The sequence below is a fragment of the Coenobita brevimanus genome, chromosome 25 (assembly GCF_032717465.1).
Source record: "Coenobita brevimanus isolate Jiangsu-jjx chromosome 25, ASM3271746v2, whole genome shotgun sequence".
Taxonomy (NCBI): domain Eukaryota; kingdom Metazoa; phylum Arthropoda; class Malacostraca; order Decapoda; family Coenobitidae; genus Coenobita; species Coenobita brevimanus.
Genome location: NC_136978.1, coordinates 3,762,501 through 3,779,487, shown reverse-complemented (window position 1 = coordinate 3,779,487; position 16,987 = coordinate 3,762,501). Strand labels below are relative to the sequence as shown.

Genomic DNA, 16,987 nt, shown 5'->3' with positions numbered 1-16,987 from the left:
TCTAAATGTGTGCATAATTATTCCAATTCATCAGTCAGGGTAATAGTACTGTGACTGCAAGACACACTTACCCTATCTCCTTTGGGCCCTGTTGGACCTTGTGGACCTGGCTCTCCTTTGCTGCCCTTTGGTCCCATGAGCCCCTCCATCCCAGGGAACCCTTGTTGACCTTTTTCTCCCTGGGGGCCTGGTTGTCCTGGTGATCCCTGCATTGGTCATGGTTTATATAATTTGCATCATAAAAAGAGTTCTAGGAAACATGCAGTCATTTAATTTTCAATACAGTGCATAGTTAATGAAGCAATGCCTTTAGCTTCTTACTTTGGCCATGAATTGTGCTGTCTTGAGAAAATCTAATTTTATCATAAGTCCCATCAGAATAATAAAGTCTTATACCTGGACAAATATTACACTTATAACCAAATGATAATGATATCTTGCTTCAGGAACATAAACACTACTTGAACTGAAAGGGTTAGATTACTGTAAGACCTCTACTTCCTTTCGGTTTTATCCTTAGCACTTTCCGTACTTCAATGCAGTAAGAGAAAATAGACGTACAGTAAAGGTACAAAGGAAGTGGAGAGTAGCATGGTGCAAGGAAGAAAGGTGGCTGGTATGAACGTCTTTATGCACAACCCGAGGTGTGACCATGGAGGCTGCAAGAGCACTGAATGAAGGAGTGTTAGTGCCCATTTGGGTGTCTGACTGGTATGGCATGAGTGTGAAAAATCAAGAATAGTGGAAATTGGACTGTTGAAGAATTGTATGGTGTGCACAGAATGGACAGGGTAAGAAACACTACAATTCACAAAAAATGTAGAGTAAGGAGGTTTGTTGATACTTCAATAGGGTACAAGACTGTGCTTACAGTAGATGGTATGGTCATATGGAAACAATGGATAATAATAAGCTGGCACAAAAGTCAGCTGATTTTTCTTCCATTTTTATATAGTTTCTTTCTTTCCTCCCGGATCCCTACCTCACTCTATCTTTGGTGGGTATATGAATCTGAATGACAATGATGAAGAACACTTTCAGCATTCACAATGCCCCTTAGTGCCAAATTACTGTTTGGTCATTTACAAAGCCAAGGTGATGTCACTCGTTTCTGGCACTGTAACATATTGGAGCCTGATTCGTTTAAAACATATGTGGACTACGTTCTGGATCATGGCAAATGACAGAAGTGCTCGCACTGAATGGCCTTGAAGGTGAGAGCTGTGCTACAAATGAGTGGCAGAAGCAAGCACTCTATATAATATCTCCCTCCCTCCAAGTTTTGCCAAACCTGAAAGTAAAATGATGTAGGTGAACTAAACACCAATCTTTCGGAAAATGGAAATAAGGGTTATGGTGATTTTGAATGAACAGGCCATGATGATGGTAACAAAGTGAAACAAGTATGCATGGCAGCAGAAAATGTTCTTTTGAATGATATGGTTTTTATCTAAAAAATATTCATAAATATCAAGTTTTCTGTTATACAATCATCTTTGGTTAACAGTTTCTCCTTTATATGACACAAAACTTATGCTGCACAACAAAAATGACTTGTGGGAAATGAGCGAACACTCAAAAGTTAAACACAGCTCTCAAGTGTAAACTAACTGGTTTTTACTTGGCAGCACACTGACTTGCCAGTATGAATTACCAGGGTTAAACAAGAGACCAATGTACACCACTGTCAAAACAAAAGTCAGCCTTAAAAAATGTGAAGAAACTCATTATCATATAACAAAACCTAATGGAAGAAACTGAGTAAGAATACAAATCTGCATATAGGTTACATTAAAACAAACAAACAAAAAAATCAACGTACCCTGGATCCTTTCTCTCCTATACATTTGCAGGCTCCAACACTGCAGTCCCCACCACCACACTCCCTGTCACTGGGTCCAGGGTAGCCAGGTGGGGGTCGTGGCTGGACTTGCGGCAGTGATCCTCCTCCCCCATAGCCTCTATCAGCTCCTCCATAACCTCCACCAGCTCCTCCATAACTTTCACCAGCTCCACCATAACTTCCACCACCACCACCACTTACTTCGTATCTTCCACCAGCACCCCCATAACCTCCACCACCACCACCACTTACTTCATATCCTCCGCCAGTACCACCAGCACCCCCATAGCCCCCACCAGCTCCACCATAACCTCCATCGGCTCCACCATAACCTCCATCAGCTCCACCAGTACCACCTGCACCCCCATAACCTCCACCAGCTCCACCAGTACCACCTGCACCCCCATAACCTCCACCAGCTCCACCAGTACCACCTGCACCCCCATAGCCTCCACCAGCACCATCTGCACCCCCATAACCTCCACCACCTCCCCCAACACTCCAGCTCACTCTACCACCATAACCAGCTCCACCCCCACCTGTGCCATCAGTGCCACCATAACTGCCTCCACTACCTCCTGCTCCAAGACTTCCACCATAGCTACCTCCTCTTCCTCCACCACCACCAACACTTCCATCAACACCACCTTCTGTCCTGCCATACGAGCCTCTTACTCCTCCCCCACCGTAAGTGTAGCTTCCATCACCCCCTTGGTATGGCTCTTGTCTGTCATAATCACCCCTGGAGCCATCCCCACCCCCATATTCAGTTCGATAGCTGTAGTTATAGAACCTGTACGAGCCATCTCCCCCACCTCGAGGATCACCTTCACTCCCGTAGTTGTACCGTCTATCACTGGGGGTTCCATAGGTGTTCGTGTAGCCACTGTCCCCATCTTGATCACTTCCATAGGTATAACTGTAATTGTAGCCGTACCGTCGTTCACCATAGCCTGTCCTGGCATTTGGATCATCGGAACTGACATTATCTTTGTATGTTAGATCATCTTCACTATCACTTTCATTCTTTTTTGAGGCTTCCAACTCATAGTCATCCTCATAGAGCTCATCTTCCTTTTGTGAGATGTGATCTAAGGTTGCTTTGTCCTCTACAACAGGGAGAGATTCCGTAGGACCTGGTTCTGTTGTTGTGTCCTCTCCAAACCATGAAAAGCCCTGTGGAAGAAAAGTCATCATTACTAACAGCAAAAGAAAAAAATACTGCAAATAATCAACCAAAATAACTGTACTGTAAATTTATCTATACAACCAACTATGCAAGTGTCTTCAATACAAAAGTAACAGTACAACTATCCCTCATTTAATGATGAGGGTACAATCCCTCAAACTGTAATGTAAATCTATTCGGTGATAAGGAAACTCATTACCGAATGGGTTTAAAGACGTATCAGATAGAGTCAGGATTCCAGGGGCTTGAATGATGAGTGAATGGAAGCATGGCCCATTGGATTGGGCAAACTTGGGCTGTCTGGACGTTACTACTCCTCACCCTGCCCTTAGGTGGGAAAGGAGGTCCGGATGATGATGATGATGTTTAATGGGGATAAATTTTCTCGTGGTTCTAAGGTTGGCCCTGCAGAATGAAAATAAAGTTCATATGACCAATGGAGGGGATAGTTGTACTTAATCCAAATCTACGACCAACCTAATTAATGCTCATAAAGCCAACTACATTAGACTGCTACTATAAATTACTGCTGATGAATTAATAATAAAACACGATGGATATGACATTTCTGATAATACTGTTTCAGGAAATGCGAAGGTAAAGGCTAATTACCAAATCAACATGCACTAGATTTTCTTCCAACAATCCCACCATTTTATTCTCAAAGGCTACCACTAACTATTTTTATTCCAGAGTTAAAAAAAACATTATCATATATTTTGTCTCTTCAAGCATCTTTAAAACGAAAACTGCGAGCTGTTTAACCATATGCTGAACAGCTAAGCATAAAGGTGCTATATAGCTGGTCATCTTTTTTATTTTTTATTTTTTCGTTCTGGATATAAATATAATGAATGTAAATATCGCGTTAAAATATTATAGGGTATCCTATACTGATAAAACATTGGCCACACCCTTTCACAGAAAACTAAGAAACTGTCAAGAGTGACTACCTCAAACGTACCACGGTAAATAATCTAAAATAGTAAGTGAGAAAGAAAGAGTAACTGGGGAGGGAACAGCAGTAGGGGAGTGAGGAGAAGAGGGAAAACGTGTAGGGGTGGGAGGAGGAGCAGGGTAGAGAGGAGCTGGGGATGGAGAAGCAGGGAGGAGGGGAAGCCTGAGACGGAGAAGGAGGAATACGGGAGGGAGGAAGAGGAGTAGGAGTAGGAGAGGGAGGAGTTGGGAAGAAAGGAGGAGTAAGGGAGAGAGGAGCTAGGGTGGGGGAAAGAGTAAGGGATGAAAGAAGAAATGAGGAAGAAGGAAGAGTTGGGCAGGGTGAGGGGCAGAAGAGGATTAAGGAGCAGGGGATGTGAAGAGCATGGAAAGGAAGAGGAGTAAGGTAGGAAGGAGTTGGCGAGGGTGGAGGAGTAGGGGAGGAAAATGGGCAAGGATGTGGGTGAACCAGTCTGAACCATCACGCCAGGTGCTATGTTTCTCTCTCTCTCTCTCTACTTTCCACACACCGTAATAATATTTTTTAAATCTCTTTAGTTCGAGGACACATTTATATATTGTTGCTACCTCCTGACGATTTTTTTTTTCTTACTTCGAGGCAAGTTTTCCAAATCAGGGGATTATATACCCCTCTCATGGACGCATCCACTTGTTCTCTTTAATCTGAATAAAATCTTCTGGTATGAACAAGAATAAATATTTAACCTTTTGTGTTCCCAGGCTCATTAGGATGCATTCTACACACACACACACACACACACACACACACACACACACACACACACACGAGTGGAGAGACTACATCACCACCTTCCCCATACCAAAACTGCACATGCCAGGTGGTGGCTGTAAGTGGGTGGGTGTGGGTGTGGGGAAAGGGGTGCAGTGGTGTGTGTGTGTGTGTGTGTGTGTGTGTGTGTGTGTGTGTGTGTGTGTGTGTGTGTGTGTGTGTGTGTGTGTGTGTGTGTGTGTGTGCAGTGGTTGGGAATGTGGTGGTGGGTGGGGGCAAATGAGTGGAGGGCATGAATGTATGTGTGTGGTGAGGGGGATGCTATTGAAAATAAAAGAAATCTGACTTCTCTCCGTTGCTAATTGCGTTTTGTTGAAGTCGAATCCACTTCAAACATTTTTTTACCTCCCAACCGGACGAAGTCAGAGAAGAGTATTGTTATCTCTGGGATCAATAACAATAGGTGGCATACAGATTTGATTTCCGGGCCAGAACTCAGAAAGTATTCACCACAGAGTCATAAAAGTTATGTCTTAGAATGACCTGGTGCCTTCTGATAGGCAGAATGCTGTCTTAAGTAGTTTTTTTAAAACAATGAAAAAAAAAAAATCCCAGAGATTTCAGTGCGACCCGCGCAAGGAATCTGAAAGGTCCAAATGTATATTTCTATTAAAACTTTGGAACTATTACACCTAGGAGGCAGATTTTGTACATGATACGTGATTATATGAATATCTAATTATGTATGTAGTTTCATAACTGTACCTAGTATGTAATCATAAAAAATTGCTGCCTAAATGAAAACAGCACGTTATAATTTCATCAAATCTGCTCATAACTTCATTATTACCGTGAACAAACTACAGAATTTTTAAATTTTAATGTCACTGTGTTATACGGGGGGGGGGGAGGATAAGGGTCGTTATGCACTTGGTTAGGTAGGCAGGGAGGTGGGGGGGGTATGTGCTTGGTCAGATGGAGGGTTGCAACGGCATAGCGTTCCCCATGTTTAACCCGACAGGTGTTATAAAAATTAATCATCAACAATTTGAGGCTGAGCTGCACCTCTGCGGACCCAGCGTTAATAAAACATGACACGAACCTACAATTATCTGTACCATAACATCTCATACAAATGATTAATGAGGATGAGGACTGGAAGATTTTTACAACTTCTTCCCTTCCAACTAGCACACTTGATATTAAGCTTTGCTATCTTACAGCCCATGATCAAAGGGGGTGAAGCTTGACGCGGATATTTAATAAAGTTTTTCACCTGAAGTTCTCACACACATAATCTCATCTAATATTAACTTTCAATACTCTTAAAACAGAAGCTGATAATCAAGTGACACACGAGGGCAGAAAGAACTATGGTTGGTTTGTTTATATCTGACGGAAGTCGCTCTCACAACTTGTATACCAAGTCGTGGTTGCATTACATTCGGTGAACCTTAGTTATGACGTAGGAATGAATCTATCCTTCATTCTGACTACATTTGGCCATTATCTGGGCTCAAAGGGGTTCAGTGCCTCCGTCAGATGAAAACAAACAGTCTGTAGCCACGACAAAACTCTTCCATCTCTCACAAACACACCAAAGACTTAAAGATTCACACCATCTGCTTTCACAACTCTAACAGCCATTACAGACAATCAATGAAGGGAAATCAGGAAAAGCTACTAATAAAATTTTACCTTTCCATCACTCATAAACTCAAACCCACAAACAGAAGCCCCTAAGTGCGCACACAAGCACCAAATTGCAACTATGTCCACTCATCCCCACCCACACGTATGCAAATGAAGAGCGTTTAGGTCTCGTCCCCCGCCCCCAAACACACGTCTTAACTCTTATTCTTCACTTAAGTCTGTTTTCTGTTTCGCTTCCCTCTTCTTCTTTCCGTTCTTCCTTCCTATGTCCACGACGTCTTTATTTCCTTTCTTTTTTTAATCCCTCACTCTCACACAGCTTTGTCTTATTCTTCCACTCCTCTTAGCTCTGTCTCCTGCTTCACTTCCCTCTTCCTTTTATGGTCTTCCTATTTCCACGCCGTTTTTCTCTTTCTGTTTTCCTTTCACTTTCACACGTCTTTTAGCCTCCTTCTCCTCTTAGCTCGCTCTTTTGTTTCCCTTCCGTCTTTCTCTGTAACTCTTTCTACGTTGCGTTTTTCATATTTCATCATCCTATTCATTCTTTCTCCTAATTTCATGATATCCCTCCTCTCCTCCTCCTCTTCCTTCTCAGATCTCTCTTCTACTTCATTTACCTCATCCTCTCGAGTACTTCCTATCTGCACGTTGCACATTTTCTAAGTCGCAGTAATGTGTGTGTGTGTGTGTGTGTGTGTGTGTGTGTGTGTGTGTGTGTGTGTGTGTGTGTGTGTGTGTGTGTGTGTGTGTGTGTGTGATTTTCTCTCTTCTTCATTCTTCCTTCCTGTCTGCAAGTCGCATTTTTTTTTTCAGTCTCTTCATTCTACCCTTTTCCTTACGTCTTCCTCTTTCCATTTTTCCTTCTTCATTTTGCCCTCACATTTTCACTCCTTATTATTTCCTTCATTCTTCAGACTTCCTTTGGCACCGCGCATATTTAACTGTTCCTTCACTTTCGCTTCTTTTTTTCCTTCTTCCTCCGTCATTCTCTCTCTCTCTCTCTCTCTCTCTCTCTCTCTCTCTCTCTCCTCATTTGTAATTTTCTCCTCTTCTTTTTCACTTTTATTTCTCTCTCTCTCTCTCTCTCTCTCCTCATTTGTAATTTTCTCCTCTTCTTTTTCACTTTTATTTCTCTCTCTCTCTCTCTCTCTCTCTCTCTCTCTCTCTCTCTCTCTCTCTCTCTCTCTCCTCATTTGTAATTTTCTCCTCTTCTTTTTCACTTTTATTTCTCTCTCTCTCTCTCTCTCTCTCAGATTGTGTTGGTGCCTTTCTGTCTTATTTCACTTTCTTTTCATACCTCAACCTCTTCAACCCGATGACGTATTTGGGGGGTTTATTCTTGCTATCTCCTGTTTAAGCCGTCCTGAGAGAGAGAGAGAGAGAGAGAGAGAGAGAGAGAGAGAGAGAGAGGGGGGGGGGTGGCTTGAGAAAAACAATGTAGACGAGGGAAAAAGAAGCAACGTCAACACATCTAATGGAGTGAGGGGGAAAAATAAAAGCAAGAGACAGGCAAAAGGCACGATAAATTACGAAACAGAGAGGAGAGAGAAGAATTAACGCTGTAAAGAAGGCAAGAAAAAGAAAAAGAGAGAAATGAAAGACTGATAAGGGAAGCGTCGACAGTTCTTTGAGAAAATATGTGAGAGAGTAAGAGTGAGAGCTAGAGAAGAATGAGGGAGAGGGGGTAAGAGTGAGAGTCAGTGAAGAAAAGGGGCGAGAGAGTAAGAGTGAGAGGTAGGGAGGAACGGAGGTGAGAAAGTAAGAATGAGAGCCGGAGACGAATGGGGGTGGGAGGGTGAGAGAGGGAAAGTGAAAGTAGGAGAGTGAGAGAATCAGACTGAGTGAAAAGTGGGAGAGTCAGCGTGAGTGCTACGATAGGCGAGATCGGGAATGAGATGTTGGAGCGTGAAGCTGAGAGTGAGAGTGAGTGCCAGACATAACAGCAGTGAGAGTGACTGCCAGGATGACGGGTAATCCTGGTGAGAGTAAGAATGTGAGAGTGAATCCTGGGGTGAGAGTAAGTGTGAGAGTGAATCCTAGGGTGAGAGAAGGAGAGGGAGACTTAGAGTTAGCTTTATAACCAAAAGAGTGTTTGTTTGGGTGGGCCTGCAGCCTTGGCACTCAGGGTAACATTACACCACACACACACACACACACACACACACACACACACACACACACACACACACACACACACCATCATCATCTTAACCCAGAGTGACAAAGTTAAGATATTCCTTCATTTTCTAGCAAGCTTTTGATATATTCGCTTATGATCTCCAACAGTTCCCTGGCTGAGACTGGGAGATGGACGCCAACACCAAGCCCCACCACACCCACTTACCGAGGACTCAACAACAAATTACACTGGGGATGATTTTCACGTTCAAGGCCATACTGAAACGAACAATGAAAATCACCGGAACACGACGAAAATCAACGGAACACGACGAAAATCACCGGAACACGACGAAAATCAACGGAACACGACGAAAATCAACGGAACACGACGAAAATCAACGGAACGCACACATTACATTAATATATTCTCACCAACCAGGAGAACACCCACTGGCACGTCAATACACACGCAACTCACTCACGCACGCACGCAGGCACATTCACACACGCACGCACTGCATAATCTGCCCTTCTGTAAACTACATCAAAGTATTTTCTGAAACCCTGGCCAGTTCCAATTAACTGTGTATGCTGCTGGTACACTCTCCCTCTCTCTCTCTCTCTCCCCCCTATGCCAGAAATTATCCATGCACAATATTCAGGTACAGTCGCAAGCAAAAATTCGTCCACACTCCCCTTACACCTCAGGATGGGTGCTACATGAGAAAATTTTTTGTGATGGCTAGATGAGGCACACAAGAAATGAGAGAGAGAGAGAGAGAGAGAGAGAGAGAGAGAGAGAGAGAGTGTGTGTGTGTGTGTGTGTGTGTGTGTGTGTGTGTGTGTGTGTGTGTGTGTGTGTGTGTGTGTGTGTGTGTGTGTGTGTGTGTGTGTGTGTGTGTGTGTGTGTGTGTGTGAAGAAAGGCTACTCTGTTTTTCGGGGAGGAATGGAAAATAAGGAAGACAGGAAACAATGCTTTTTGTGGGTTGTTGGGGAAATTCAGAGTAACCGCAATATTTTACCCCCGAAAGCATGAAGTCAAAGTTATAAACAGTACATCTAACGCTCCCATCAACGCAGTATTCAACGCAGTATCAAGATTCATAGGTTAAGCATCTCAAAAGGGTACAGAGAAGGATTTGATTTTGGTTTCTGAAGTGAACCCTAGAGAACCAACGCTGGGTGGTGCTGTGAGGCGCATTAGTACCCACGTGATGGCATGCGAAGGTCGGTTATGGTGGGTGAGAGGGTGTGGTGCTAGCTTATGGCGCGTGGGTAGACTGCCGAGCCCAGGAAACGGTTTTATAGCTGTGGAGAGAGAGAGAGAGAGAGAGAGAGAGAGAGAGAGAGAGAGAGAGAGAGAAAGAGTCTCTCTCTCTCTCTCTCTCTCTCTCTCACAGCCACACGTGTCTTCATGCGCAGCCTACTTCTGCACAACGTGACGCTAGGGCGAAAACATAACACTTTAACATGAGACCACTTCACTCAACTTTAGACAGCACAAGCATTCATTATTACTGGCCCTGTGATGTGATGAGCCAACCACACACACACACACACACACACACACACACACACACACACACACACACACACAAACTGCAATTGAATGGTACCGAACTGCCCACCCCCACCAAGCTCCAGTCCTACCCCATTCCCTCCTCTCAATCCTTTTCGTTATTGACTTCTGGCTTCCTTCAGGCTGTTTATCTGTTAAGGAAGGACGTGTAGGAGTAAAGGAATTAATAAAGACAATACTTATCCCCTCCAGTGCGAAGAGTCTACCCAAAGCTGAGCCAAATCGTCAAGAGAAGGAGAAAATAAAATGAAAAAGACATCACTACAATAGGTTCTTAATGCCATGCAGCCATGTTTACACCCCCCACGCCTCAGTCTTATTTGGCGGCGTGTGTCCTGGCCTGTTATGAAACTATCTATCTACCTACCTACCTACCTATCTATCTATCAATCTCTCTATCTATCTATTGCCAGACGCCTCACTCCCACACGGGGTGACCACACGCAAATCGCCTCCATGTCGTCCTGTTCCCTGCCATTTCGCTGCTCTCTCCCCAACTTACACTCCCCTCACTCACGTCTCTCTACTCCCTCCCTCAATCTCATCCTCGGCCTCCCCCTCCCTCTCCACCTTCTATTAATTGAAAGCTGCACACCACACACTGAATGGCTCCTATTCTCAACGGTTCAGGAAGCTCCCAAACACCTCTTCCTTACCGATTTATTTTTGGATACAGCTGGCTAATATCGTTTGATACGTGACTGATTCCGAATATGGTGATACTAGAATGACTGAAGCGACGTAGAAGAGGACGGCAAGGAGTAATCAACAAAATAGTCGCTTAGGGACAGGTGTTAGGGAGCATCCTTAGCCGACGGGAATACGGATTCATACTTGGCTGGGTTTGTGCGCCGGTCAGAATCGAAGACAAAATTTGCTTCCCCTCCTCAACCTTGCGCTTGCTCTCCCGGCAGTAAAATTCGGAACCTGGCTTTAGCACTGATTATAGTGGCATTCTAGGGGAAGATTATGCCTTGGTAAAGCAAAAAACGAAAGAAAAAAAAACAAACAAACACCAGTAGCAGCTGATTTACAGACAAGCCTACTTAACATTACACATCACTTCACCCAATTCCATTACCCCCCTCCTCCCCCTCTCTCTCTCTCGTGTGTGTGTGTACTGGGTGCCAGGATGACCTTTCACAAGGAGAAAGTTGGGAGAGCCACCACGCCCCCGCACCAGCACCACCACCACTCCCTCTGCCTGTCTGATGGTCCTGGAGGCTAGCAAGACGGGGCCTACTTTCCCATCGCCGCTTCTACCACACCCATTTACCCCTCAAAAAAAAAAAAAAAAAAAAAAAAAAATCTTCCAAGTATCACATAAGACTATAAACAACTCAGTGAACATGAGGGAAGGTCCAATTTCGAGTAAGGAATATCTTGGGTGTTTCGACTTTTCCTGCGATGCTTGTTTGTTTTGTTTTGCTTTGGGAAGATGGGCAAAGAGAGAAAAGAGTAGTAACTTCCCATGTCCCCAGAAAAGAGTGGAAACTTCCCACGTCCTAGAAACTTCCCATGTCCTCAGAAAAGAGTGGAATCTTTGCATGTACCCAGAAAGGAGCAGAAATTTCCCATGTCCCCAGAAAAGAGAGAGAGAGAGAGAGGGAACGACATAACTTTTGACGGCGACTGTCGGACACGTTTCATTCCAGTACGTGTTTCTTGTTACATACGTCCCTCTATTTTTGCTCTCTCTCTCTCTCTCTCTCTCTCTCTCTCTCTCTCTCTCTCTCTCTCAGTATATGTTTCCCCTTTACACATGTCCCACTATTCTCTCTCTCTCTCTCTCTCTCTCTCTCTCTCTCTCTCTCTCTCTCTCCACACCCCCTGTCCTACACTCAGCATTTATTACACCACAGCAAACTCTCATTAAAACCAACAGTCTAAACATGCACTTCACCCCACCCAATTAACACAGATGCCACGACTGTAACATCATCACAGACACGCAAAATAATAATAATAATAATAATAATAATAATAATAATAATAATAATAATAGTAATAATAATAATAATAATAATAATAATAATAATAATAATAATAATAAAATGGAAACAGTCATGAATTTTCCCCTGAATAAAGTAAAACACATACATACATACATACATACATACATACACATACACACAAACACAATACATACACACAGGCATACATACATAAACATACATATACAAACACAATACATACATACATACACACACATACATATATACATACATATACACATACATACATAAAGAGAGAGAGAGAGAGAGAGAGAGAGAGAGAGAGAGAGAGAGAGAGAGAGAGAGAGAGAGAGAGAGAGAATTTTTCCTTTACCCCACTCTCGCCTGAAACCTGACCTGCCTGGCACTCTACAAGGGAAACATTTATAAAGAATTTTAATTTGTACGATTAACAAGTCTCCCAATATTCATAAAAATCCTCAGCTCATTTCATAAGTCTTCGCATAATAACAAAAATAAAAATAAAAATAATAATAATAATAATAATAATAATAATAACAATAATAATAATTTTTTTTCACTTCTACCTCTTCAATACGACGGGGATTAAGTAAAAAAAAAAAAATAGCTTCTTAAACAGCTAACACTACACACAGCTTCCCCCCACACATCACGTACGGTAAACAGGGCAAGGAGGCGGTATAACATTTTACAAGAACTTTTTACGCCCGGCTGTGTACGCGTCTGTAAACAGCTGAGTTCCAAAAATGTACACAACCCTCTCTGTTTACATTAAAAAGTGTGTACTGTTGGTGGGAGCCAGGCGGTAGGCATGATGGGGGTTGCAGGACTGGGAAAGGCGGATGGATGGATGGATGGATGAATGGATGAATGGAGAGATGGATGGAAGGAAGGACTGATGGATGGTTGAATGGATGGATGGATGGAGAGATGGATGGAAGGAAGGACTGATGGATGGTTGAATGGATGGATGGATGGACGCCAACTAACGACTCTGTCCATTTCAATCTGGCCAAAAATGCGCTGTATTTCCAACACCAATGTTGAACTAGTCAAGAAAAAGTGCTATGGCAGGACAATGAGCCTACGTACTGCTTTATACCTTCACTGATCTATGAAAAATAAGCTAAAAAAAAAGAAAAGAAAAAACGAAAACTCTCCGCCAACTTATGGGGGACGATTTATGGTAACCCCCTGAGAGAGAGAAAGAGAGAGAGAGAGAGCAGGGAAGGGACATATATATTCAAATGACTGCAGTACTGACAGTGAAATGGCCAAAATGGGGACAAAGGAGTGGTCAATTAGGCAGAAGAGAGTCAGAAAAGGGAGAGAATAGGGACAGAAGGTCAGATTAGCGACAAAGGAACAGTGAACAGGACAGAACTGGGGCAGAATAGGGGCAAAAGTGACAGAACGGGGCAAAAGACAGAACGGGGCAAAAGTGACAGAACGGGGCAAAAGTGACAGAACGGGGCAAAAGTGACAGAACGGGGCAAAAGTGACAGAACGGGGCAAAAGTGACAGAACGGGGCAAAAGTGACAGAACGGGGCAAAAGACAGAAGAGGACACAATGGAGACGGACAGACAGGACATTAGAGGGTCACCAACAGTAAAACACTTGAAAAGGAACGACATTTCATTCGGGGTGAAGGACAGCATGAGAAAATGTGCTCTGACGGGATTGGAAGGAATGAAGAAAGGGAAAAGCTTTTTGGAGGGAGAGGAAGAAAATGAATAAAAAGGAACAAAAAAGTCACAGTAGGGGGGATAGGAGAGAGAGAGAGAAAAAAAAAGATACTACGATGGAGAGACACATAGAAAAGAAAAACGGAAATAAAGAAAAAAGGAAAAGGTTAATGAGGACATACAGAGAAAGGAAAAAAATCTGTAGGAAGAAGTTACTGAACAAAAGATAATGAGATGGACTGAAACAGAAAAGAAAACGTCTCCGGTGGAACAGAGGAAAAATGCAATGAAAAAAGGGAAAAAAAGGGCTTACTGAAGACAAACTGAAAAAAATAAAATAAATGTAGATGTGACACAAAAATGCCGTGGTCGCGAAATGGACAGAAGCTTCATCATCGCCACCGTGACAGAAGAAGACAAATGGGAAGGAGACACATAGAAAAAGTATGGCCAAATAACACACGACCCTACATCCACAATTTACTCACTAGCACCGCCGTCACTACCCTGCCTGCTACCATATTCTTGAAAGTCACTCGTACATAACCATTTGTCTCACCCCTCACCCTCTCCCTTTCATGCCGTAACCCCCCCACACGCACACAGATACCACACACAGGCATACATATATAAAATACACACACACACACACACACACACACACACACACACACACACACACACACACACACACACACGCAGAGCTAGAAAGAAACACACAGGGGTACAGACAGACACAGATATAATGCACATGCACACGGCAAGACAGACAAACCTGCAGAAACACACACACACACACACACACACACACACACACACACACACACACACACACACCCTGTCCTTGCAGTGGCGTAGCGTGGCACTTTGGGGCATTTAGGGAGAGTGGCGGGAGAAGTGAGGAGTCATTGCGGCAATAGTGGAGGGTCAAGAGGTCGAGGGGGAGGTGGGGTCTTGTCTGTGTCGAGAGTACTGTGGCGGCGGTGGTGGTAGTGGTGGTGGTGGTGGTGGTGGATCTTGTCTGTGTCGAGAGTACTGTGGTGGTGGTGGTGGCGGCGGGTGTATAAGAGAGGGTTAGTGGTGTCTGAGGGGTGAGGTTGGTGGAAGGACAGGGTTAGTGGTGGTGGTGGGGGGGATCAAAATTATGGTCAGTAGGAGTAGCAGTAGTAGCAGGGGAAAAAGAGCTGCAGGGGGTGCAAGGGTGGTGACAGAGTACAAGAGTGGTGGTAGGGGGTACAAGAGTGGTGGCAGGGGGTACAAGAGTGGTGGCAGGGGGTACAAGAGTGGTGGCAAGGGGTACAAGAGTGGTGGTAGGGGCAGTGGTAGAGGGGTGATGGCAGGGCTGCGAAAAAGAAGATTATGGTGGCAGGGGAACGAGAAGCACTGTTATGGTGTTGGAAGAAAATAATGGTTGGTGGCAAAGGGTGGGCAGGGAAGATATGAGTGGCGGCGGTGTTGGCTAGGGGGAAAAGGGAGTGGCGGCGGCGGCGGAATGGAGAGGAGAAGCGGTGGTAGGAGGGTCGGGGAGTAGTACGGGGAACGGGTGGAAGGAATGGGTGCAGAGTGGAGGCAAGGGGGAGAGGGATAAGGGAAAATAGTAGTAGGAGAGAAGCAGTAGCTGGATGGGGGAGAAGAGAAGTACGATGAAGAGGAGCAGTAAGTGAGAAGAAGAGTAGAGTCTCATTAAGTCACTTCTCCTCATTTATCGTATTTATCGACGTATTTCTTCTCCTCAACCAACAGTTAATTCATCCCTTCCAACTATGAGAATATGTCTATCACCCAAACAGGCCTTACTCCATTTGTTTCTTGGCAATATTCAACAGTAAAACATCTCACATACAAATTCAACTTTCTCTATGGGACTGAAACAATGTATTTAATTCTCACCTGCCTACCTCATCACCCCTTCCACAAATCCTCCCCCTCTACGTCCCGTTTTTCCCTTTCCCCCCGTCCTCGTTTCTCTTTTCCATATATTTCTCTCCCTCCCTCCCCCGTCTCCACCCCACAAAGAAAAGGAAAGAAAAAGAAAAATCCCCTCCATTCCTCCAATTTGTAGACCTGACCGCCCTGCTTGAGAGAGATTAATGGTGTATATACATCACCCTTGACTTGTAGGGTCAGTCTGAGGAAGGTCAGGTCACGTTCTTCATACCACTTGATGGAAAAAAGTAACTTGTACTCTTAACCAATATTCGAACGCACGCACTCACGCACACCCACCCACCCACAAAATTCTACACTGAAAATAAGAGTCTTTGTTTAAACAATTACCTCCACTCACACTGCTACCAAACACTTCACAACCAAACCAGAATTAATATTAGAGTCAAAAATATAAAAAAAAAGACAATACCCTACCATTCTCAAGACTTCTATATCGCCAAAATTAACCATGTTCCTTTACGACCACCGCCCCAGAGGCTACCCCCCACCACCATCACGTCAACACCACTACACTGCCCCACTCGCCACTGTAACCATCAACAGCATCATAAACACTAACCATTTCCACACCAGTTATTCAGGGACCCACTCCGCCTGCCACTCCGGGACGCCATAAAAGCCTCGCGACGGGGAGAAAGATGACATTGTACCGAGACACTAAGAATTAAAACACTACATAAAACACTACACTCTATTCACTTCGTCTTGATCTAAAACTGCCCACTATCTTGAATGCTGGGCTATGACGAAAGATTAACAATTGAATATGATGCTAGTCATGAAGAAGTGCTAGAGAAAGGCTGTACTGTAATCTCGCCATCTTGAATGCTGACCCGTGAATAGAGATTAACTTAAGAATATGACGCCAGTAATTAGGATGTGCTGTAAACTCTCCATCCTGAATGCTAGAATACAATGCTAGTCACGAAGAAGTGCTAGCGAATGGATATCCTGTAATCTCTCCACTTTGAATGCCGGTCTATGACGAGAGATTAACACTTGAATACGATGTAAGTCACGAAGAAGTGCTAGGGAAATTATGTACTGTAGAGCCATAGTATAGTCTTATTCTGCCACTGAACAACGGGAAATAAGCTGGGAAAAAAATCCGCCAAGTTAAGGTGTACAGACAATAGTTGAATTGGTCTTTTATTCTGACAGCATCTGGCAATTAAATGAGTTCACAGGAGTTAGGGATATTTCTCAGATTAGAACAAACGCATTATAGGCACTGCATCTGCTACACATACACATACATAAACACACACACACACACACACACACACACACACACACACACA

The 16,987-nt window shown here is 43.9% G+C and overlaps 2 protein-coding genes across 2 annotated transcripts in view; both read right to left on the bottom strand.

Moving 5' to 3' along the window:
• Col4a1 (Collagen type IV alpha 1) overlaps positions 1-1,945 on the bottom strand; it is a 70,072-nt gene extending 68,127 nt beyond the window's left edge. Inside the window, exons 1-2 of the mRNA XM_080267891.1 lie at positions 1,823-1,945; positions 72-206 (exon numbers count right to left, since the gene is read on the bottom strand). Of these exons, the coding sequence (XP_080124017.1) occupies positions 72-149 (78 nt within the window). The 5' untranslated portion in view covers positions 150-206; positions 1,823-1,945. The remainder of the gene's footprint in view (positions 1-71; positions 207-1,822) is intronic.
• LOC145393673 (uncharacterized) overlaps positions 1,814-16,987 on the bottom strand; it is a 158,037-nt gene continuing 142,863 nt past the window's right edge. Inside the window, exon 3 of the mRNA XM_080267723.1 lies at positions 1,814-3,019. Within this exon, the coding sequence (XP_080123849.1) occupies positions 1,814-3,019 (1,206 nt within the window). The remainder of the gene's footprint in view (positions 3,020-16,987) is intronic.